This window comes from Delphinus delphis, chromosome 3 (assembly GCF_949987515.2).
Source record: "Delphinus delphis chromosome 3, mDelDel1.2, whole genome shotgun sequence".
In the NCBI taxonomy this organism is placed as follows: Eukaryota; Metazoa; Chordata; class Mammalia; order Artiodactyla; family Delphinidae; genus Delphinus; species Delphinus delphis.
In genome coordinates, this window is record NC_082685.1 from 58,613,965 (window position 1) to 58,640,077 (window position 26,113).

General features: G+C 41.7%; 1 protein-coding gene across 1 annotated transcript in view; it reads left to right on the top strand.

The window, feature by feature from the left end:
- The first annotated feature begins 2,949 nt into the window (after window positions 1-2,949).
- Window positions 2,950-26,113, top strand: part of KLHL3 (kelch like family member 3) — a 110,589-nt gene continuing 87,425 nt past the window's right edge. The window contains exons 1-2 of the mRNA XM_060008792.1: window positions 2,950-3,372; window positions 15,004-15,123. Coding sequence (XP_059864775.1) covers window positions 3,317-3,372; window positions 15,004-15,123 — 176 coding nt within the window. The 5' untranslated portion in view covers window positions 2,950-3,316. The remainder of the gene's footprint in view (window positions 3,373-15,003; window positions 15,124-26,113) is intronic.

Below are 26,113 nucleotides of genomic sequence, written 5' to 3' on the forward strand. Positions count from 1 at the left end.
AGGCTCTGGAGAAGCAGGATAAAAGCAAGAAAAGAAGAAAAAGACACTTAGAAGGAAGAATGATGGGCCTTGCTACCTCCAGATAAGCTGTGCTGTACAGGCTCCTTGTAGAGAGATGGGGTGTGGAGAAGAGAACTCTCTACACCAAACCCACATAAAAGTTTTTTCTCCTCACATGGCTTCTTCCTCAGCCACATAGAGCTGGAGGATGCTGAACAAAGTTGGTGTACATGGCTGGGTAAATTGCTCTGGGATGGAGAGGTGGGTACTATTGGTAAGCTGTGGGAGAAGCTTTGGGTATGGGGAGGAGGGCTAGCAAGGAGGTGAGACACTACATCTGGGAATTCAAGGATGGGACCTCTTCCTCCAGGCAGAGATTACTTTGGTTCCTCTGACTTTCCTCTACTGCAAGAATCCAATAGTGACTCTCCTTAATCTGAAGTCCAGTTAGGAAAGTTAGCCTAGAGCAAGCAGGTTCAGGCTGTGGCCCAGAGAACACTTGGATAATAATGTAGAAAGTGTAAAGTGTAGTTCTGATAGTAGAGAAGATTTAGGTGGCAACTTTGTGCCAGGAGTCTGGAGGCTTTGATTCTTGGTTCAGCTCTGACCCTGGTTTTGCCTTTCTTTTCTCAATGTCCTTCTCTAGGTAGTCTCTGTTCAGCTTACTTCTCATGGATAGAATGGGGAATAAAGTGAGCAGGTGGTAGCACTATGGTTTCAACACATACGTTGTAGTGATGTTGGTTAGCTTGGCAAAAGTAGGTTGCAAAGGAAATTGTGTAAAAATTTTATACTGGCTCTCAATAGTTGTATGTTAAAACCTGAATATGCTCAGCCTTTCAGTATTTTCTGATCTTTAAAAATTTTCTCTCTGGTTTGTTAGATGTGACAGTTCTCCCCCCCTTTTTTTTTTTTTAATAAACAGGATTATTTACTTATTTATTTAAAAAACATTTGTTTTATTTATTTATTTATTGGCTGCGTCGGGTCTTAGTTGTCGCACATGGGGTCTTTATTGAGGCATGTGGGATCTTTTTTCCTTATAGCCCATGGTCTGCTTGGTTGTCTCTCTAGTTGTGGTGCACAGTCTTCTCTCTAGTTGTGGTGTGAGGGTTTTCTCTCTCTAGCTGTGGCGCGCAGGCTCCAGGGCACGTGGGCTCTCTCGTTGAGGCGTGCAAGCTCAGTAGTTGTGGCATGTGGGCTTAGTTGCCCTGCAGCACGTGGGATCTTAGTTCCCTGACTAGGGATTGAACCCGCATCCCCTGCATTGGAAGGCGGATTCTTTACCACTGGACACCAGGGGAGTCTCCCCCCGTCCTTTCCTATATGGTGAAGTTGTGAAAGAGGGTATGAAGTTGTGAGAGACTCATTCTCATGTCCCTTTTATGAATCACCCACTCGTCTTCCTGGTGGATGTCTGCACTCTGGCACGGATTCTGGGATTCAGTTTCCTTATTTGTGATGTTCAGCTTCTGGTCCCTGTGATTCACCTCAAGAGGAAATATCTGGAGCAGCGCCACAAAGCTGATTAGAAGAGGAAAGGGCAGAGGGAGAAAGATAGGAGGGGTATTGTTGTGAAAGGAAGAAGTTGTGATACAGGGCTGTAGGTTGTAAATAAAATCACCCGAGCCTCTTCTCACTTGAGAAAGAATGAGTTTGGGTAGTGGCCTAATGGCCTCATTTAAGAGAACATTGCGGTGTCAAGGGCGGGGGGTTATTTTTAAGAGTAACACATTAGCCACTTTGAGTTCAGGAGGCTGTATGAAGTTTAAGTTACTCTTAGTTTCTGTTACCTCAGTGTCCAGCCTCCCTCCCTGGTTTCAGGGCTTTCTGGCAGTGAAGACATTTATCAGGTCAAAATTATAACTATAATAGGTTTACTAAGCATCCCACATACTTTCACATACATCACGTTATCCTCCCTGAAGCCCTCTCAAAACATTGGAGTCCAGTAAAAATTTCTTCTTAAACAATCTTACAGATTACTCTAATGAGGAGAAAAATGGAACATTCAAGACATTTTTAGCATCATGTGATTTTAGAGCCAAAAGGGACTCTAGAGTCTGACCCTATGTTATGGATGAGGGGCTGAGGTCCAGAGTGGAGAAAAGACTTACTGAAAGTCGCTCAACCAGCTAGTGGCAGTACGGGTCCTGAAAAGCACAGATGTGACCCAGAGAATTCCCAGAATATAGATGCTCATGTATGATTTTTCTGAGGCATCAAGGAAGCTTCTTAACCCATTTTTGTGGCTAACCAAACACCAGTGGCTGATTGCCATTCCCATTTCCTCTATGTCCCTTGACTGTGGCTATGAGGTACAGACTGGCCTCCAGCGTGCCCCAGGATTATGTGTTTGCATTAGGTGGGTCAAAATTGAGGCTCAGCAACTAGAGATTACAGGGTGCGAGAGATCTGTGGGTGCAGATAGGGATTCAGTGGGAGACTTACTGGTTGGAGCCACAGCTTAAGTTAAATTTCAACACGACAGACTTTAAGAAGGTACTTTAGGGCTGTGCTGTAGAACTTGTGGTCTTTTGGTATGGCCTGGGGAAATAAATGTACGTGGTACCATTGTGGTGGTTTTACTGCAGTTTAGCCTCTTGTAGTAAAATAGTATTTGTTTCAGTTCCCTTTTTCTAATTTCTCTCTGCGTTCTTCTCAGTTCTGTCAGGCTCTTTTGCCCTAACTTCTCTCCATCTGTCAGACTCTCAGAGCTGCTGTAGATTTTGGGAGGAGGAATTGGAAAATGAGATGTGACCTACAAGTCAATTTCCCCAGGTGGATAAAGTCCACTGTAAGCCACAGCGGGGCCTCCTCATTCCAGCAATCTGACCAGGCTGACGAACTCGTAGTCTGTGGGGGCAGGGGAGGAGGTGGGGGCCCGTATTTCTTGGGCTAGTGAGGAACTGCCTGAGTCTTTTCAGTCTAGGCAGAGGAGGCAGGAGGCACTGGGGTGGGCTAGTCGCCTGGGCTGGGGATGCCTGGGCAGATGTGGAAGCGGCTGGAAAGGTGGCACTGTACTTGGGTTGCTGGCGCTGCGCTGTTCCTAGGAGACGGAGGAGCAGCAAGCCTGTGGGGGAGGGGGAGCAAGTGGGTTGCTGCTTTTAGCAGCTGAAAGGGCTGCAGGGAGCTCTGGGTAAGACATTTTCTGCTGCTGCTGCTTCTGCGGTAGAAGCTGCCGCGAGTAAGTCAGAGGAAGGAGGATCAAGAGGGGAGGAGGCTTCATTTGCAGCCATGCTGAATCACTGTTGCTGATCAGATCTCCCGCTGGTTGGCTGGGAGAAACGAGAACAGGGCTAGGATCCTCCAGTGCATGCACAGCTCAGCGGCTGCCACCCTGGCTGGGCCTCACACAATGGACGGTGAAAGGTATGTTATGTATAAGTGTGTGCGTGCACGCACGCGCGCGCGTGCGCGCGCCTGAGTGTGTACGTGTGTGTGTGTGTGTGTGTGTGTGTGTGTGTGTGTGTGTTTGTGTGCGCTCGCGGTGCAGCCACCAGCTTTGCGCTGGCATTGGTTAGACAGGGTTGGAAGACCTGGTCACTGATGGATCCCAGCGGGCAGCAGAGTCAGAGCAGGAAAGCCCCTTTCCCCAGAGATCTGGCTTCCACAGAGGCGGGTCTGGGTTTGCTGGGCAGCGGAGCACCCTGAAAGACGGGACTTCCTGGCTGGTGTTCGGGAATAGTTTCAGCATGGGCTGAATCAGGCTGTTTCAAGGAGGCGTTTCCCTTTCCTGGCTGCTTTCCCGGGGTGGTTTTTCTTGGGTGGGGGGTTTTTGGTATCATAGCAGGTCTGGCCTGACATAGAGTGCTTGCATTTTCACTCTGAAGTGCTCAAGTTGTCAACACGCATGCCAAGCTGATGTCTTTCCTTACTGTGTGTGTGTGTGTGTGTGTGTGTGTGTGTGTGTGTGTGTGTGTACCTGTATACACACACAAGTTCAAGTGAGAAGGAGAGAAATCCATTCAGGTGACACTTGCTCTGAACTGACTTCCATTTGCATTGAAAAGTTTACAAATTATACTGGAAGTTATATTCTTTAGAGAAACTCTTGCTCCTTCCATCAGGGGTTTCTTTATGAAATAGAAGTTAACAGATGGAAATTTAAGTATTTCTGTTGAGCTGGATCTAACTAGAGAGGGATTGTTTCCTGGCAGGCACATGCATTTTAATAAATTTTAAGCTGTTATCTGAGGATCTGATTCTTTCATCGTGAAGTTGCTCAGTGTGGTGCAGGGGCGGGTCATTCCTCTGTGTGCTAAAACGTCCCCTCTTCATTCTGTGGGTCTGCGGCTGGTAGAGAACAAGGCTTGCCATTTTCCTTGAGGTGAGAAGACTGCAAGAGCGGTCAGGCCACGGCAGTGGACAGCCGAGGAGGGAGGGCTGCTGCTCTGAGTTGCCAGTTTGATTCAGATGGTAACCAGCTGGTTAAATGATAACAGGTTCCACTAAGTCAACACTGGAGAGCACCTCAGTACACTTTCTTTTGCATGGATTGTCCCAAATCTTGCCCCATCTCATGGGGCAGAATGATGTCATTAAACATCTCTAGACCCCATTAGAACTGGCATGATTGTTTGGTGTCCTCTTGTCTGAAGAGGCCCCCAGGGATTGTGTTTCTTGATGTGACTCCCAGGAAGAGATTGGGACATTTTAGACTGAGTGTGGTGCTGGTACAGCCTCTCCTTGAGTGCCCTTTGCAACAGGAGCTTAGTGTTGGACTCTGTGTGGCCACTGGCCGACAGAGCATCTGAAAGCCTGCTTCCTTGGGACAGAGGTGCACGGTGTCCCCACCTTCTATTATTGGTCTGGTAGCCAACAGAGGGCAGCAGTGATGTGAATGGAGGTTTAGAGATTCTTGATTTGCTTACATATTGGGGCTGAAAGGTCCATTTCAAACTAGCAGCAGCAGATCAAAGTACTGCTTCCCAAGCATTTTGGGGTACTTATTGTGTTCTCAGTTTTGTGTTCAGAAATGTAATGAGTCCTCGCCCCCAGGAGCTCTCTTGTTCTTCAACACTCTGGTGCCTCTCAACTGGGATAGCTGATGTCTTTGGCATTACAACACCTAGTTTTCACACATGTTCTTTTAGTTTTTCCTATCAAAGGCAGAGAAATCTAAACCTTGCAGCTTCCAGTGTTCACCAGGTCACCAAGCTCACTACCTTTTGTTCCCACTCCAAGACCAGCTTACCCTGCCAGGCATTCAAGTCTTGTGAAATCTGGCTCCAGTCTCCATTCCCAGTGCTCACCCATACTGCTACCAAGAGATCTGTGGGTCTCTTTTGTGATCACCCATCCTGTACAGTACTCCATCCAGTCTCAGATCCTTAGCTTCCAGAGTTTGTTTTTGCCTGGAATGCCTTTTGCTTCTACTTTTCCAAAAGTTATTCATCTATCAAGGCTGTTTTAAAATTCCACTTTGTCTTGGAAACCTAAGCTTCTCTGGTTCTGGCAGATGTTCCTCCTAATTCCAATTCCATAGTTGGGTACTGAATAATAGGCCCACCCACAAGATGTTTCTGTGCTTTTGTTTCCTATAAGTCCCCAAACTGGGAGATAGGTCCTCAAGGGCAAGGATGCTGCCTATAGCTCTGAATACTCCACATTAACTACTGTGTGGCTGCACACATAGTAGGCGTTAGATAATTATTTGCTGATTAGCTGATAACTTTTGTGGGAAGCTCTGATAACTAAAAAGGAAGCTCATGAGAGAAGTGATTGAAACCTTTGGCCAATAGGTTCATCCTTGGATATCAGCCTTATTATCTCAGCACGGGTAATTGACCCCATGGAATGCTTTGAGGTGGGGGCAGAAGAGGGGGAAGTAGCCTTGTTTCACAAGTTCCCTGGGAAACTCAGGGCCAGAGAAGCTGAGTGACTGGCCTAGGATCACATGTCAGACCTCTGGGGACTGGAGGGATCCTGAGTCTGGTTCTTCCACACTGAACCTGCTGAAGCTTAATTGGGGCTGTTTTTAAGCATTAAAAATGTTCAGCCTAGAGATTTCTGATGAACAATTTTCTTTCTTTGTCATAAGGGTACGAAAATCATGGGCTTTGGGGTAACACAGAGCTTGCAGTAAATCTATTTCATAAACTGTATGACCTTGAGTGTGTCACATTTTTTCAGAATTAATTTTTCTTTTCAGTGTAGAGGGACCGTTTCCATATCTCATAGAGTTGTTGTGAAGATCAAAGGAGGCAATTTAGTAAGTTTTTCAGGCACAGCGTGAGCACTCAGTAAATGGTAGTTGCTGTTATTGTTGGTGTTCATCTATTGCCCTGCTGTACTCCATGGTTTGTGCTTGGATAGTACCCAGGGCTTATTTTAGGGCCTTCCTATATTTATAATCCAAAGAAGATTTTGTGGGACCGTTCCCATGAGAAAATTAGAGAGATCTTATCAGGTCATCATCTCGCATCCACCTAAACTTGTCTCCTCACAGTAAGATACCACACAGGGCGTGGCACTTGCTCTTGTAGGATTCACCAGCACCTACCTTTGTCCTCCTTTTTATAGACACCCTGAGGCATCTGGATGCTTTAGTGGTTTGGAACCATGAACTGGATACTCCTTTGTTCAGGCCAAAATCTTAAGAAGAAACTGAATTTACACTCACCTTTGCAGTATCCCCTAAGCGCTCTAGCTCTCTACAGGACCTTCTGATGCCAAGTTTCCCATCTCCCTCTGTGAAGAATCATTGTGCCTTGATCAGTCAGAGGAAGATGACTTTGTCTTCTGTTTTGCATAGGAAAAGGGTCTCCAGCTCTCAGCCACTACAGTGATAAATTGTGTGTGTGTGTATAGAGCAGATAGACATTGAAAATGACAGTAGCTCTGGCTACTGGGACTTAAGTTCTGGAAATCAGCCTTGTGGATGGATTACAATAAATTCCCAACTTATATGAGGTACCTAGAATGGTCAAATTCATAGAGGCAGAAAGTAGAATGGTGGTTGCCAGGGGCTGGGGAGAGAGAAAAATGGGGAGTTATTGCTTAATAGGCATGGAGTTTCAACTTGGGGAAATGAAAAAGTTCTGGAAATGCATGGTTGCACAAGAACATAAATGTACTTAAAGCCTCTGAATTACACTCTTAAAAATGGTTAAAATGGTAAATTTCAAGTTACATATATTTTACCACAGTTACAAAAATTTACAGGCAAAGTCTCTGGCATATCCACAAGAATTGCAGAGAACCACAACTTTTGGAAGAAACGTCAGAAAAAGGGGAAGTTGGTTGTCCATTTTTCTTAAAATTGTGGTGGTTTTCTTCATCAGAAGCATCGGGATGCCCGTGATTGTGAGGGGCATGGTGCGCCCAGCAGTGTGCTGTGAACTTGTGTGAGCAGTCCTCAGAGGGAGAATGGCTCGTCCTTATGGAGGAGAGCCTGCTCCTGGAACTCCAAGAATTTATCTTTCCATTCTTGATCAGGAACAGATAGAGCATATTTTTTGAAAGAACATGACATACACAGCCAGTGCTCTCCAAACGCTGAGTTTTGCAGTGCCAGGTGTAACACTGGCAAGACCTAGGGAAGAGCAAATGTTCAGTGTCCTAGCCTTTCTCTTTTCCTGTCAGCCCTCTCCCACCCCTAGAAGGCATGGGTGGAAACTTCTGTAGAAATTTTTCAGCATCACTGCTGCCTGAAGTATATGTGCATTTCAACCATGATAAATGAAACCAAATTTTCCATTTTGGAAATACCTTTTGGTGAAGCAAGGTTTTCAACTGCAAGAAAACAAAGTCAGTTGAAAGAAACCTCTTGATTTCCCCACACCCAGATTTGGGTTTTTAGGCTTCTCCTTCTTGCTACGTTTTAGATTGTTAAGACACATCCTGACAAGAACATTTTGGGATAAGTTTTCTAAAGCAAGTGTTTTATTTGATGAAATTTGCCATTGTAGAATGACCTAAATTTTTTCAAATTCTGGATAAACCCTAAAACTAGGTTAGACTTAAAAAAGCATTAATGTACTATGTAAAAAATAACTTGAACATGTTTTGTTCTTAGATATTTTTTTCCCTATCAAATAAGTTCAATGGTTGTCAAGTTAGAAATCTGTAACTTTTTATAATTTAAAAGGATTTTCAGACTCTCGGCCCAACTTTCCTGGACTTTTCTTTTTAACTTGTGAAAGTCTATTGTAGCCTCTATCAAAACCACACACATGGAAGAGCTCAGCTCTCCTAGTCAAACCAAATAGAAGCTTAGCTTCCAAAAATGCCACATAATGAGACTGCGTTTTCTTTTAGCCTTTCTCTCTCCTTGTCTCATTCTATCTGTCCGAACTCAAGTGTTTCTCTTATGTTTTACATTTTTTATGCAGCCCGCTTAAGAGATTTCCCCCTTGGTTTTGAAGGAAGCTATCTGTGAATTGGACTCTTAGGAATGTGATTAGTAACATACCTGTTCTTGAGCTTGTTTATGAAGGAGCACATTATAAGAATGGCAGCAGCTGCTGGCCAGCTTTGATGCATCATGACGGGCTTGTGTGGAAATTCTAAGTTCCGTATAATTAATAATATCAACTCCCGTACGTAATGCAGTTCCCCACAATCAGTGGAGTGAAACAGTGCTATGTCACAGGTCCTAGGAGATTCAGTCTTTTTCATTTAGCCTGGTTTGGCCATACCGTGAAGAACCTCAGAGAGTGGATCATAAGGATTGAGCTCCCATTGGCCGATGGGCTGTGGACATTATCCCAAGTCAGTGGACATTGCTATTAAGAGCATAGACCCTGGAGTCAGACCTGGGTTTGGGTGTCAGTTCTCTACTTAGTAGTTATGTGGGACTTTTGGACAAGTTTTATCTCAGTGCCTCGGGAGATAATACCTCATAGGGTTGTTCTGAAGATAAAATGAGATAGTAGAGGTAAAGTAAGCTTTCAGTAAATGTTAACTGTTACTGTTACCCAGGAGCTGTAGCTTACTGGTACTTATCTTCTCTGTGTCCATGTGTCCCGTTGCAGGGAATCAGCTGATGCTGTGAACTGAGGTGGCACTGTGAAAGTGCAGGAGAATATGGAGCTCTATAGCAGCCTGTGTGTAGGGGGTGTTTCTTGATGACAGGACTGCACCATCACACCCTGAATCCTGCAGCCTGGGTGTCTTCAAGTGCCAGGTCCTTCATTCATCCAGATGCAGACATCTAAATTTGGTCATTTTGGCCTTGAACTTTAGGATTGAGAAATAAGCTAGATCTGCAGTTTGCCCAGAGCCTGGTAGGTTCTGAAATCCTCTCTTGTCAGTTTCCTTTGCTGCCCAGACTTGGAGTAGTGGAGTCATGCTGATGAACTCATCATGACTGAGGTACAGCAGTCAGAGTGTCACTTTATTAATTTGTGATGAACAGTATTACTGGCACAACGTTCCTGAGAGCCTGCTACCACTTTCTTGCTTCCTGAAGGAGAACCATGGGGGAGGCCAACTTGATCAAGAGGCTCCTCCATTGCGAGCTGGGGACTGAGTTAGGGCATTTGAGTGTTTATAGGTTTCAGGTTCCACAACAGGGATCTGACCTGAGGCTGAACCAAATGATTGTCTGATGATTAAATCGTATCTTTCATAGATAGTGTTGGATGAGCTGGACCAAGGGCTTTCTCAGTCTGATTCTTTTTTTTCAATTTCCCTTTCTAAAGGACATTTTTGTTGAGGGATTTTAATGCATTTGGCATAGTCTTAACTCTGACTCAGAGTTGTGCTGCCCTCTTTAGGTGACTTTGACTCTCTTTATTCTGTCTCATCTATAGCCTGACCATAACGTGCTTGGGCTCTGTGTGTGTGGCCCTCGCTGCCTGAACTTTATTTGCATCTCTTGAAGACTTGTAGTGGGGATGCAGTCTTTAACCCTCAGCAGCGTTTCTTAGACTCCCATTTCCTCTCCTCCCCATTCTCTCACACCCTGGACGCTCTGGAGCTCCTCGTTTGGCACATCCCCCAAACACTTCTGCACAATTGGATGCTCAGCGGTTTTTATGTCTCCTGCTTTGCTGACATGCCTTCTACTGTCCTTTCCTTTCCATTTATTGCCTGGATTTTCCTTAGTGATGGAAAGAGCCTGAGAACTGACACAGTAAGCGGCAACCCTTCTTGCTTTCTTCCTTCTACTCTAGTTGAGTCTGGCTTTCTCTTCTCCACCCGCCTCCACATCCTCCTGATACTGTATCACCAATGCAGGGGATGAGACTGGCTAAGGATGCCCCTCCCCTCCCCCCAGTACCTCCTATGGGGAGGAGGGTGGGGGAAGTTGAGAGGGATAAAGCTATAATTACTTTAATGAGGGGATGTGAGGAAAGATGGAATAATTGACCGTTATACCTCATTTACTTATCCATCCATTCAGTTACTCAGTAATCATTTATTGAGCACATGTCATGTGCCAGAGGTTAAGACTATAGAGGGAAATAAGGCACCATCCTGGTTCTCATGGAGCTCAAAATCTAGGGTGGGCAGTGGTGTGCAAGAGCCAGCACTCACCCACTTGCCGGAGCTGTTTGTTAAAATTTAAGAATTTTGTGAGTCAGTTATTAAATACAGCCCTTATTAAAAATTAAATTATGTAACTTACTAATAAATTATATTAAAAACAAGTGTAGTACAGACTCATCAGTTTCTAATTATTTTGCTAATATCTATGCCCTTTAGATTATGTCTATTATACTTGTGTAGTGGAAGTACTATATGGTGGTATAATGCACATCTCTTCCCAACTCCATTGGTGGCTTGAAATCTGCCATGGTGGAGGTATTTACACCAAGGAAATTGGCAAATGTTACAAATCAGGGCTCCCTTCTTTGTAACCAGCTCTTACACATTTACCAGCACACATTCTGTGGGGGAGAGAAGAAGTAAGAGGAGACAGAGAAGTAAGAGGTCACTACAGTATAATACAGAGGGAAGTACAGAGTACTGCGGGAACACGGAAGAGGGGAAGTTAGTCCAGGGTAGTGGAGGATGATAGAGAAGGCCTTCAGCAAGAAGTCTGAAGCACTGGTGGGAATGAGCTAGACATAGGGGACAGTGGGTGGGGATAGGGCAAAAGAGCCTGGTTTATTAAGGCAATTGTGAGTATTTTAGTACCTCAGTAACAAGAAGTCTTCAGGACAATGATGAGATTATGCAGGGCCAGGATGGGTCTCTGAGGCTTATTCTGGATGCAGTGAGGAACCAGTGAGATGTTTCACATAGAACGTGCCATGCGCACAATGACATTCTGTAAAGATCATTCTGGAGTCTGTGAGGAAGTTACTGTAGTAGCCCAGGTGAGAGATCTTGATGGCCTGGACTGAAGTCGTGGTAGCAGTGACCGTGAGAAGGGAATGGGGTGGAGAGATAGTAAAGGACCTAGGACCGATGGGACTTGTGGTTATTTGTGAAGTGAGAGAGAGAGAGGGAGGGAAGAAGATATCGAGGATGATATCCCAGTTTCTTGGATAGGTGAGTGGGTAGTTGGTTATACCTCTGGGATCGAGAATATAGATAGAAGAGTAGGCTTGAGGGAGGGTGGGGAGCATAAGTTGAGTATAAGTTACTGTGAATATCTAAGTAGCGGAGTTGATTCAGACACTGGATATATGGCTCTGGACTTTAGAGGAGAGGGGAGGGTGGGAGAAAAGGCTGTGGGAGGTGGTGTGCCATGAAGAGGGCCTGATGTTTAGAGTTTATGTATAACTTCTATAATGAATAGTTTGTGTGTATTGATTTGTAGTTTAACTCTGAAGACCAGCTCTACTTTCATTTTTTTAAATTGTTGGGTTGGGGGCAGTGGTTGGGGCAGACCATCCCTTTCTGCTGTGCTCTCTACCACTGTGGGGACAGTGAGAGTTCTTCAGATCAGAGTTCATTGATGAGAATGATGTAATGAAGACTTGCTGTGGGCATGGCCCTACGCTGGGAAGGCTAGGCCGTATGAGAGTCCTTGGACACACAGTCCTTGCTCACCAGGAATGTCGAATCTAGCATGAGGGGGCTGGGTGGCTAAATATGTGCTATGAAAAGGTACTCAAACACAGGTCAGTGTCCTATGTGCCAACTGAGTTACAGGCCAGAAATACTGCAGTGGTTTAGGGAAGGCAGAGATCACTTAGGACTGAAGTATTCAAAGGGCTTCATAGAGGAGGCAAAACTTAACTCCCTGGACCATTCTGGAAGTCTGGAAAGTGCAAAGTCCAGCACAACAAGGGAGAGCAAGCTTCCCAGTTACTAGTCACAGTGGAGGTGGTTGTCAGTGCTTCCAAAATGGCTCTGTTTCGTCTACATCTCTTCCATATATGTAAAATAGAACTAATAATTTCTGTCCCCTGGGCTTTTATGAGCTCTAATCTTATTAGTTCTCTGTCAGAAACCTTCAGTTGTTCCTGATCAGTACCAGATTATGTTTTCTCTTCCTGTCTTTTAAGTCTCTCTACAGTTTGAAGACAACATTTGTAATGAATATTTGTGCAGTGTTTTACAGTTTCTAAATTTACTCCAGGAATGCAAGTATAGTGTAGTATTAGAAAATACATGTCATATACGACATTGAAAGATTAAGGGGAAAAATACGTATGATCATCTCATTAGATTCACAAAAACATTTGATAAAATTCAGTTTAACTTTATGATTAAAAAATAAAACACAAGGGAGTTTTCTTAATTTGATAAAGGCCATCTGCAGGAATCCTAAAATTAACACACATTGAGGAAACACTACAAACATCTTTTTTAAAAGCAGGAAGATGACAGGAATATTCATTAGCACACTTTATGTTCAACATTCTGTGATATATGACTAAAGGTGGCATAACAGGTGAGTGGGAAAAAGAAGTATTCAATAAATGGAACTTACAGGAAAAAATTAGATCCATTATTTAATATAGTGACATAAAAATCAACATCAGATAAAATAAGGGCTTAAATATCAAAAGCAAAAATGTTAAACCTTTGGTATAAAATAGAAATTTATATCTGTCTGGCATGGAGTAGGGAAGGACACTAACTACAAAAGAAATTATACTTGTGGGTTTTTTTTTTTTTTTTTGTGGTACGCGGGCCTCTCACTGTTGTGGCCTCTCTCGTTGCGGAGCACAGGCTCTGGACGCGCAGGCCCAGCGGCCACGGCTCACGGGCCCAGCCGCACCGCGCCATGCGGGATCTTCCCGGACCGGGGCATGAACACGTGTCCCCCGCATCGGCAGGTGGACTCTCAACCACTGCGCCACCAGGGAAGCCCAACTTGTGGGATTTTTAATATGAAGTTTTTTATCTTTACTGGGTTCTCCCCTTCCTTGATAACATTCTCTGTTTTGAGATTTTCTTCACCTTTTTAAACACATGATTCTAATCACCTGTCTTGATATTTATCATACTGTGCTTAGCTAACTTCTTTGCACCCTGAATGCAGGCAGTCCCCAAGTTCAGAGGTCTGTAGCTTACATTTTCATGCTGAAGTGAAAGTGGGAAGGAAGCCAGAAGAGGCATCTGTCCTGGTCAGACAAGCTGTGGGTCTGGCATGCTGGTTATATTGGAATGTTCCAGTGGTTACCAATCCCAGTGTGAAATTGAGAGAGACTCTCAGGTCTCCGGAACTTTTTCTTAACCATAGCAACGCCTATCTTGAGCCAGTTTGCAAGACTAGGTGGTAGCATCAACGGAGGCCCACTAGGGGAAGGCAAAGGAAGCTACTCTCAGTGTCTTAGAGTTGGAGTGAACTGTGGGTCCCCAAATCTACACAAGTGGAGAAGGTTCTGTTTTTCTACTAGCAAAGCAGAGCTTAACCTGGTCCAAAGAGACCTAACTGCAATGTCCTGGACTTGACTTGGAGCTGAATAGTTTTACCAGTTTGGGGAGAAGGTCCTTTCCTTGCTCATTTTTTGGATTCTTCTTTCCCACCCCACCATCAAGTTGAGACTTGTTGCTCAGGAGTGATTGGGCATCTGGCTGGCATCCCATAGGAATTTGAGTGTTTTGTCTTTGGTATAGAGGGCTTTGAGATTATGGGTGGCTCTTGCTAGTCACCACCTGCTCATTTAGGCCACATAGCTAGTCTTTATATAACAATTACAATCCCTTGTCTTTCTATGGGATTATGGTTTCGTCGAAGCTTTCACTCTTGTGCCACTGTTCTCCACACTGTAGCCAGTGTGATCTTTCTAAAGCACAAATGTGTTCACCTACTTCCTGCTCCACTTCTTTGCTTAAAACTCTGATGGCTTCTCATTGTTTTAGAATGAAATCCAAACTCCTTAGCTTTGTTTATGACACTTAAAAGACTGATCAGTCTTCTAGGCTTTTCTCTTGATACTCTTCTTTAGTTTTACTGAACTTCCAGTGCTTTGAACATACTTGACTCCTTTTCTCTGGGTCTTTGTTCATATTGTTTCCTCTGCTGTTTCCCATCGTCCTTTTTACCTGGCTAATTTCTGCTCTTCCTTAAGACTTCTGTTTTTCCTCAGCTTCTAGTAAGTTTTTCCTTAACCTGCCAGCACTGGGATAGTTGCCTATCCTTTGTGCTTCTGAGAAATGTTTTCCTGGCTTTCTCTGTCACTGAACTCTAAGCTTTGTGAAAGCAAGGTCTGTGATTTCCTTATTGTTGTGTTTCTCTTGAATTTAAATACAGTGCTTGGCACATAGTAAACTCCTTTAAATGTTCGTTGAATGAACCAACATCCCTGTGAAGTGAGTGGTATAGTGCTTAATCTCTCCTCACCCCCTACCCTTTTAGGGATGGAGAGATGGAGGATAAGGACCTCCCACAAAGTTACACCTGTGCTTGATGGAAGAAGCTGAGCTCGGATCTGAGGGGTACATTTTCTGAGGGGTGCATTTTGCACTGGAAGATCCTGAAGAAATTCCTGACCCAGTGATTTCCTTCCCTGCTGGGTCTGTGGTGAAGAGAACAGGCTGACAGAGATGCCCCTGGTGGGTGGGCAAATGCATGGGTTTGTGGCAGTTGGATGAACGAGTTTACCAACATGTGATCCTCTCTTTTGCTTCCCACTCCCTTCCTGTTCACAGCATCAAGCTGAGCTCCCAGCCCCCAATACAGGCTGGGGATGACGAAAAGAACCAGAGGACGATTACTGTCAACCCTGCCCACATGGGGAAGGCGTTCAAGGTTATGAATGAACTGCGGAGGTACTTTTCCTATTTTGCTCGTGCCCTTTTGGAAGGAACTTGCTGGGTGCGCGTCATCAGGGACTGAGAACAGAGGTCAGAACACCACCAGCTAGTGAAGTCTGACTCTTCCTCACCCACACTTGTCACTTGGCTTTCCCTTTCAAACTCTGATAGAGACAGAATGGCTTCCTCAAATTTCTCTCTTTCCTTTGTATTTATTTAACACCTATTGTTTCAGTGCTTAATCACTGGGGAAAAAAATCCATTTTGGTTACAGCAGTTCTGTTCATAAACTTGATTTCCAACTGAACCAGCTGCATGAAGGCCAGTAATAGAATGATTGCAACACCTACACACAATTGCAGATTAAAGATTGTGGATGCCAGGCATTTTATTTGGGCCTCCCTCTCTCATGCTTTGGTCTGAACTTTTGTCTTTGTCAAGACAACCACATGAATGGAAGAATACCTAGCTTCTAAAATGCAGTTTAACTCTATAAAGAGAGAAATGAAATGCAGAAGCACTCATCCTCACTGAGCTAAACAGTGAGCGGTATGCAGGCTATTTGTAAGACCAATGTGCATGTTTGCTGAGCATTTTTGCAAGACAGGCTCAGGGCACTGAACATGTTTTTCTGTACGAAGGCTGTGCATACAATCTCTTCTTTATCAGAGAGCTCAGAAGCTTCCTTTGCCCATGGCATTATTTGTTATCTTTTTTATTGAAATACAATAAATTATTGATTTACAATGTTGTGATAGTTTCAGGTGTACAGCAAAGTGATTCAGTTATATATATATATTCTTTTTCAGATTCTTTTCCATTATAGATTATTACAAGATATTGAATATAGTTCCATGTACTGTACAGTAAATCTTGTTTATCTATTTTATATATAGTAGTATGTATCTGTTAATCCCAAACTCCTAATTTGTCTCTCCCCCACCCTTTGCCCTTTGGTAAACATAAGTTTGTTTTCTATGTCTGTGAGTCTATTTCTCTTTTGTAAATAAGTTCATGTGGATCATTAGTTTAGAGTCCACATATAAGTGATATCATGTGATATTTATCTTTCTCTGTCTGACTTACTTCACTTAGTATGATAATCTCTAGGTCCATCTATGTTGCTGTAAATGGCATTATTTCATTCTTTTTTATGGTTGAGTAATATTCCGTTATATATATATTTATATATATATATGTAAAAAATGATGGTGTATATCTATATCTATATCTATATCATATATATATATGGTATATATATACCATATCTTCTTTATCCCTTCATCTGTCAATGGACATTTAGGTTGCTTCCATATCTTGGCTATTGTAAATAGTGCTGCAATGAACATTGGGGTACGTGTATCTTTTTGAATTAGAGTTTTCATCTTTTCCAGATATATGCCCAGGAATGGGATTGCTGGATCATATGGTAGCTCTATTTTTATTTTTTTTAAGGAAATTTCATACTGTTCTCCATAGTGGCTGCACCAATTTACATTCCCACCAACAGTGCAAGAGGGTTCCCTTTTCTCCACACCCTCTCCAGCATTTATTGTTTGTAGATTTTTTGATGATGGCCATTTTGACTGGTGTGAGGTGATGCCTCATTGTAGTTTTGATTTGCAGTTCTCTAATAATTAGTGATGTTGAGCATCTTTTCATGTTTCTGTTGTGCCCATGCCATTATTTACCGCATATTTCATCCTATTGTGAGTTGTAACTGTTTATACCCTCTTTGTAGTTCATGCGCTCCCTGAGGGCAGGGGCAACTTCTGAATCATTTTAATCTCTAGCACCTTGTACTTCATAGGAGCTTTGAGTTATCCACCAAAGATGCCCAGACATACTGGCTAGGCTCTGGGATGCGTGGGTGAGGGTACAAGGTAAAAAATGATAGTAAGTCAATAAAAATGGTCTTTCTACAGTGCAAATAGGTGTTATGAAGGAAAACTGCATCAGGTGCCTGCCAGGTGGTAGGTATGCAATAATTGTTAGTTTCTTTAAGGGTGTCGTGAAAGCAAGCGTGTCAAACCGCAACTTTGGAGGACACTTCCTAAAGGGGAAGGTGCTTGAGCTAAATTCTGAAGAACAAGTAAGAGTTAGAGAAATGAAAAGTGGTAAGGTTAGGGGGAAGTCTTCCAGCCAGAGAAAATGGCATGAGCAAAAGCACATATAGCTGAAGGTATGTGTTTTGGGTAGGGGCTTAAACTACTTGTAAACAAAAATTCTATATTCATTTACTCATTTCTCCTTTCTGCAAGGCCTAGTCTTTGGCATTAAAAACCAAGTTAAATTAGACTTGTCTTATGCCCTACTGATCAAAAAATTTTTAATTAATTTATTTTATTTTTGGCTGCGTTGGGTCTTCTTTGCTGTGCACAGGCTTTCTCTAGATGCGGCAAGTTGCTCTTCGTTGTGGTGCATGGGCTTCTCCTTGCGGTGACTTCTCTTGTTGTGGAGCACAGGCTCTAGAGCACAGGCTCAGTAGTTGTGGTGCATGAGCTTAGTTGCTGTGCGGCATGTGGGATCTCACCGGACCAGGGCTCGAACCCATGTCCCCTGCATTGGCAGGCAGATTCTTAACCACTGTGCAACCAGGGAAGCCTTACTGATCAATTTTTATTAGGCTTCCTGCCAGATTTCCTAGAAGCTCCATCCATAGTTGTTTTAGGCAGTGGGCAGTGCTAACGTTCAATCCTAATTCTCTTTTGTCACTAAAGAATTTGTGTTGTGTTCCCTAGACACTGTTGAAGTTCCTCATTTAGTTCCCTTGAGTATGGCTTGTGTCCTTTGTCTGATTTAAGACTTCAGGTCTCCAAATAAACAACCTAACTTTACACCTCGAGGAATTAGAAAAAGAAGTTCAATCTAAGCTCAAATTTAGCAGAAGGAAAGAAATAATAAAGATTAGATAAAATGAAATAGAGACTAGAAAGACAATAGGAAAAAAATCAATGAAACTAAGAGCTGTTTCTTTGAAAAGATAAACAAAATTGACAAATCTTTAGCTAAACTAACCAAGATAAAAAGAGAGAGGACTCACAATTATAAATGAAAAAGGAGACGTTACAACTGTTATCACAGAAAGACAAATCATTACAAGAGGCCACTATGAAGAATTATATACCAACAAATTGGATAACCTAGAAGAAATGGATAAATTCCTTGAAACGTATAAACTATGAAGACTGGATCAAGAAGTAGAAAATCTGAACAAACCAGTAATGATTAAGGAGATTGAATTGATAATCAAAAATCTCTCAACAAAGAAAAGCATGAACAGATGGTTTCACTGGTGAATTCTACCAAACTTTCAAAGAATAATTAACACTAGTCCTTCTCATACTCTTCCCAAAACTTGAGGAGGAGGGAATAATCCCAGACTCATTACCAACATTACCCTGATACCAAAGCCAGCTAAGGACACTATAAGAAAAGAAAACTGTAGGCCAATATCCCTGATAAATATTGATGCAAAAATTCTCAACAAAATTCTAGCAAACAGTATATGTATGATCTGGTAAAGTATGATCTGATAAAAGGATCATATACCATGATCAAGTGAGATTTATCTCTGGGATGCAAGGGTGGTTCAAGATAATGAAATCAATAAATATGATACACCACATTCATAGAATGAAGGATAAAAATCATAAGATCCTTTCAATAGATGCAGAAAAGCTGTTTGACAAAATTCAACATCCTTTCATAATAAAAGACTCCCAACAAATTGGGTATAGAAGGATCATACCTCAACATGTTAAAAGCCCTGTATGACAAACCCACAGCTAACATCATAATGGTGAAAGTTTGAAAGCTTTTTTCTCTGAGGTCAGGAAAAAGACAAGGGTGCCCACTTTCACTTCTTTTTGAACATAGTACTGGAAGTTCTCGCCAGAGCAGTTAGGCAAGAAAAAGAAATAAAAGCCATCCAAATTAGAAAAGAAGAAGTAAAATCATCTCTGTTTGCAGATAACATGATCCTATATATAAAAAACCCTAAAACACTCCACCAAAAAGCTGTTAGAACTTAAAAACAAATTTGGTAAAGTTGCAGGATACAAAATCAACATACAAAAGTCAGTTTCATTTCTATACAGTAACAAACTATCTGAAAAAGAAATAAAGCAATCTCATTTACAATAGTGTCAAAGCAATAAAATATTAGGAATAAATTTAACCAAGAAGGTGAAAGATCTGTACACTGAAAACCATAAGACATTGATGAAAGAAATTGAAGAAGAGACACAGATAAATGGAAAGATATCCCATACTCATGGATTGAGAGAATTAATATTGTTAAAATGTCCATACTCCCCAAAGCCATCTGTAGATTCAGTGCAATCCCTATCAAAATTCCAATGGCAGTTTTCACAGAAATAGAAGAAACAATCCTAAAATTTGTATGGAACCACAAAAGAACCTAAACAGCCAAAGCAATCTTGTAAAAGAAGAGCAAAGTTTGGAGGCATCACACTCTCTGATTTCAAACTACAATTGGCCCTTGAACAACATGGGTTTGAACTGCAAGGGTCCACTTACCTGGATTTTTTTCATTAACTGCTATTGTACTACACTATCTGTGGTTGGTTGAATCCTGGATGTGGAATTGTGGATATGGAAAAGTTATATGTGGATTTTCGACTGCGTGGGGAAGGAGGAGTTTGCTCCCCTAACCCCCATGTTGTTCAAGGGTCAACTGTATATGACAAAACTATGGTAATCAGAACAGTATGGTATAGACATGTAGACCAGTGGAACAGAATTGAGAGTCCAGAAATAAACCCACATGTATATGGTCAACTACTATTTGACAGAGGAGCCAAGAATACTTAATGGGGAAAGGATAGTCTTTCATCCAATGGTGTTAGGATAACTGGACATCCACATGTGAAAGAATGACATTGGACTCCTATCTTACACCACTCACAAAAATTAACTCAAAATGGATTAAAGACCTAAATGTTAAGACCTGAAACCATAAAACTCCTGGAAGAAAACAGGGGAAAAAAATAAACAAGTGGGACTTCATCAAACTGAAAAGCTCCTTCACAGCAAAGGAAATCATCAACAAAATGAAAAGGCAACCTATGAAAGGGAGAAAATACTGGCAAACCATAAATCTTATGAAGGGTTAATATCCAAAACATACAAGGAATGCTTAGAACTCAGTAGAAAAAAATGATTAAAAATGGGCAAAGGACCTCAATAAACATTTTTGCAGAGAAGATACCCAAATGGCCAACAGGTGCATGGAATGGGGATCAACATCACTAATCATCAGGGAAATTCAAATCAAAATCACAATAAGGTATCACACACCTGTTAGAATGGCTATTATCAAACAAACAAACAAAAACAGACAAATAAAAAACACACAAGAGGACTTCCCTCGTGGCGCAGTGGTTGAGAGTCTGCCTGCCGATGCAGGGGACGTGGGTTCGTGCCCCGGTCCAGGAAGATCCCACATGCCGCAGAGCGGCTAGGCCCATGAGCCATGGCCGCTGAGCTTGCGTGTCTGGAGCCTGTGCTCCGCAACAGGAGAGGCCCACGTACCGCAAAACAAAACAAAACAAAACAAAACAAACACACAAGAGATAACAAGTGCTTGTGAGGCTGTGGAGAAAAGGGAACACTTGTGTGCTATTGGTAGGAATGGAAATTGGTACAGCCACTATGGAAAACAATATGGAGATTCCTCAAAAAATTAAAAATTGATCTGTGGGCTTCCCTGGTGGCGCAGTGGTTAAGAATCTGCCTGCTACTGCAGGGGACATGGGTTCGAGCCCTGGTCTGGGAAGATCCCACATGCCGCGGAACAACTGAGCCCGTGTACCACAACTACTGAGCCTGCGCTCTAGAGCCTGTGAGCCACAACTACTGAAGCCTGTGCGCCACAACTACTGAAGCCCGTGCGCCTAGAGCCCATGCTCTGCAACAAGAGAAGCCACCGCAGTGAGAAGCCTGCACCCCACAACAAAGAGTAGCCCCCGCTCTCCGCAACTAGAGAAAATCCGCATGCAGCAGTGAAGATACAATGCAGCCAAAAATTAAATAAATGAATTAAAAAAAATTGATCTGCTCTACAATGTAGCAGTCACACGTCTGGGCATATATCTGAAGGAAATGAAATCACCATCTCGAAGAGATATTTGCACTCCCATGTTCATTGCAGCATTATTCACAGTAGCCAAGACATGAACACAACCTAACTGCTGGTCAGTGGATGAATGGCTAAAGAAGATGTGGTATATATACACACTGGAATATTATTCAGCCATAAAAAGAGGAAATCCTGTCATTTGCAACAACATGGATGAACCTCGAGGGCATTGTATTCAGTGAAGTAAGTCAGACAGAGAAAGACAAAGACTGTATGATCTCATTTATATGTGAAATCTAAAAAAGCCGAACTCACAGAAAGAGAATAGGTTAGTGGTTGTCAGGGACTGGGGGTTGTGGGAAATGGGAGATGTTGGTCAGAGGGTACAAACCTCCAGTTTTAAGAGGAATAAGTTCTGGGGATCTAATGTACGATGTGGTGACTATAGTTAGCAGTACTGTATTGCATACTTGAAAGTTGCTAAGAGAGTAGATCTTAAATGTTCTCACCACAAAAAATAAATGGTAACTATGTGAGATGATAGATGTATTACCTTACTGTGGTAATTATTTCACAATATATGTCAAATCATCACATTATACGCTTTAAACTTACACAATGTTATATGTCAATTATAGCTCAATAAAACTGGGGGGAAAAGACTGCCTGCTTTAGCCAACTGTAGTAACTGCTTAAAGGTAGAGCTCAGGAAATAGACATGCACACAGAATTCCCCGAACCCTCACTTTATATTATTAGCATTTTTCCTTTTTCTTAAATACCTAAAAAAAATCCTGTTATGTCTGTTCCTTCTTTTGCAAGTTACCACATTTTTGCATCTTTCCTCAAAAGCATCAACTTGGATTTAACCTCCTCCAACAGTCCTGCTGCTTCTCTTTTGTATAAGTCAGCGTTTGCCAAGGCTGTTCTGAGGAACATTTCCTCAAGATGCTCTGTGGGGAAAAAAGAGATCTGTAACAAAATGAGTTTGAAAAATGTTATATAAAACTGCTATACCCACCCCCTGAGATTCATAATATATATACGCATATTAAAATCTCTGAGAAGTCATACAATAAACTTGTCTAACTGAGGGTTTCCCACATGGTTTTGAATCCTCTTTGGTTGTTGTTGTTATGGATAGACCGAGTGTTCTGTGAAACTTATTTTGGAAAACACTTGTCCTTTGCTGAAATTTAAGTGAATCATCTTTGTATGAGTCAGGGTTTTTCAGAGAAACAGAACCAATAATATATCTATTATTATTATATTATTTATATATATTATTGCTTCTGTTTCTCTGGAAAACCGGATATATAGACACAGATATGTAAGAGGAGATTTATTATAGGAGTTTAACTCACATGATTGTGGAGGATGAGAATTGCCACAATCCACTGTCTACAAGTTGGAGAACCAGGAGAGCCAGTGGTATAATTCAGTCCAAATCTGAAGGCCTGAGAAACAAGAGCCAGTGGAGTATGTCTTGCGGTCCAAAGGCCCAAGAACCAAGAGCTTCGATGTCTGAGCGCAGGAGAAGATGGCCAGTATAGCTCAAGAAGAGAAAGAGAGAATTCACCCTTCCTCCACCTTTTTGTTCTATTCAAGCCCTCTGTGGATTGGATGATGCCCACCTACACTGGTGAAAGAGATCTTCTTTTCTCAGTCTACCAGTTCAAAGGCTAATCTCCTCTAGAGAAACCTTTGCAGACACACCCACAAATAATATTTTATCAGCTATCTGGGCATCACTTAGCCTGGTTAAGTTGACATATAATACTAACCATCACAGTCTTGTTCTTCCTTTTGATTTTTTCAAATTGATTTTGATTTTTTCAAATGGACCACAATCTGTTTATGTTTTGGTTGGGAAAATTTTAGTTCAGGTTTAGGCATGGATTTCTCTTTCGTTTTTAAATTAAAACCTTTAAATTTTTCTTTAAAAATTTGTAAATTTTGTAAATTTTTTGTAAAAAGAATATATTATAGAACATTTAGAAAATACAGGTGAGCAAAAAGTCACAGTGCTAACCATTGTTAACCCTTAGGAGATCTTTTTTTTCTTTAATATATATGTCTCAACCAGATTTTTTTTCCTATGGGTGATTTTTATTTTATTTATTTAAAAAATATTTTAATTTTATTGGAGTACAGTTGATTTACAATGTTGTGTTAGTTTCACGTGTACAGCGAAGTGATTCAGTTATACATATACATATATTCATTCTTTTTAGATTCTTTTCTCATATAGGTTATCACAGAATATTAGGTAGAGTGCCCTGTGCTATACAGTAGGTCCTTGTTTATCTGTCTTATATATAGTAGTGTATGTGTTCAACCACATTTTTATTCTTAACATTATGTTGAACAAATTTTTTGTGTTACTGTCCTACAACTTCATTTTAAGTGGATGAATGATATTCTATTTTTGTTTTTTTTAAAACACTTCCCTGTTGTTGGGTGTCTAGGTTTTCCAATCCCTCAAATAAATAATACCTGCAGTGGTTATGTGTGGAGCAGGATAGCACAGTGGTCACAAGCATAGACTCTGGAGCCAGGCAGCCTGGTTTCAAATCTTGGCTCCAGTGCTGACTAGCTGTGAACCTGGGCAAGTTCCTTAATATCCCCAACCTCACTTTTGTCAACCATAAAATGGGGCTAATAATAGTTCCAGTCTTGCTGGCTTGTTAAGAGGATTAATAAGTTAAGTGCTTAGAACAGTGATAGCACATATATTACTGTTGTTAAGTACTTGTGCATATTTACAATTATTTCTATAGAATTAATTCCTGGAAGTAGAATTGCTAATTTAAACAGCATGTTGCATAATAATAATAATAGCTATTCCTTAGATATTTTATGAGTCCTTGCAACATAGTGAACATTCTGTGTCAGCTGTTATTATGATGGTGATTTTTTTAAAAAGATGTCTTTATTTATTTATTTAATTTATTTTTGGCTGCGTTGGATCTTAGTTGCGGCACGCGGGATCTTTTGTTGCGGTTGTGGTGCGTGGGCTTCCCTCTAGTTGTGGTGTGCAGGTTTTCTCTTCTCTAGTTGTGGCACGCAGGCTCCAGGAGGCCTGGGCTCTGTAGTTTGTGGAACGTTGGCTCTAGTTGAGGCGCGCAAGCTCAGTAGTTCTGACATGCAGGCCTAGTTGCCCTGCGGCATGTGGGATCCTAGTTCCCCGACTGGGGATCGACCCTGTGTCCCCTGCATAGCAAGGCGGATTCTTTACCACTGGACCACCAGGGAAGTCCCCTGATGGCAATTTTTTGCTTCAGGCATATGGCAGTAGGTGAGACAAAGTCTTGCCCTCAATCTTGCTTGCATTCTAGTGGTGTTCAAAGACTATATCAAATTCTAAGGTATTTAAATGGCTAACTTAAAAAACTAGCGTGGAATGGGGGAGGCAGGGAGAGAAAGGGGGCCTGAATAGACACTTTATTGATTTGGGTGAGTTTAATGGGAACTGGAGAGAGGCATACTTTGTTTTGATGAAGGCCGGGGTGAAGCACCTTGCCATTCAGGGGTCAGGCTAATGAAATGTTACCTGATATTCCAGGGACCTAGGGTTATTTCTTGCATTATTTTCACATTCCCCTCCCTCAATTTTAAGCTATTTTAGTTCAAGCACACATGTTCTTTGCAATTTATGAATCACACAATTCACGTGTTTCCTGTTCTTTATACTTGCATTGTAGAAAATGGGCTGCTGACATGGTAACCAACCAGCTTTCCTCCTACTTTTGCACTTCCTCGCTCTGCTCTGGTCAGACCAACAGCTGCTTCTGGGCAGCAGAGCCCTAATGGCTCTTTGTCTCCTGACTTACCAGCCAACCAGCAAGTGGGCACGTGGTCCTTGTTGGAATAGCACCCCCTCATCAGGCCTGAAAAGGAGCGACAATCTTCTATCTTATCTTTACAGTTTGAATCTCTCATTTCTCCATTGCAAAAAGTTCTCTGCTTCATCTTTTTTTTTTAGATTGTTTTCCAGTATGGCTTTATTACTAGTAACGAGCCATTTTAGCACACTGCTTTTTGTTTTTCTTTTCTTTTGAAGTGTATCATTTTTTTTTAGCCTTTAAAATTTTTATTCCTTCTTGCTTTTAGTATAACTTTTTAAAATTGAAGCATAGTTGACTTACAATATTGTGTTAGCTTCAAGTGTACAGCATACTGATTCATTTTTTTTTCAGATTATATTCCATTGTAGGTTACTACAGGATATTGAGTATAATCTCCTGTGCTGTACAGTAAATCTTTGTTGCTTATCTCTTTTATGTATAGTAGTTTATATCTTTTAATACCATACTCCTAATTTGCCCCTCCCCTTTGGTAACCATAAATTTGTTTTCTATGTCTGTGAGTCTGTTTCTGTTTTGTATATACATTCATTTGTATTATTTTTTAGATTTCATATGTAAGTGATATAGTATTTGTCTTTCTCTGTCTGACTTATTTCACTAAGCATAGTGTTCTCTAGGTCCATCCATGTTGCTGCAAATGGAGATTTTTCATTCTTTTTTATTGCTGGGCAGTATTCCATTTTGTGTGTGTGTGTGTGTGTGTGTGTGTGTGTGTGTGTGTATCACATCTTCTTAAGCCAATCATCTGGACACTTGGGTTGCTTCCATGTCTTGGCTATTGTGAATACTGCTGCTATGAACATTGGGGTGCATATATCTTTTCGATTTAGAATTTTCATTTTTTGCAGATGTATATGCTGTTTTTCTTTTTTTTGGTAACAGCTTCATCAAGATATAATTCATATACCATACAATTCACCCATTTAAAGTGTACAATTTAATGGCTTTTATTATATTCACAGAATTGGGCAACCATCAATCAATTTTAGAATATTTTCATCACCCTGTATACTTTAGCAGTAATCCCCCTGTT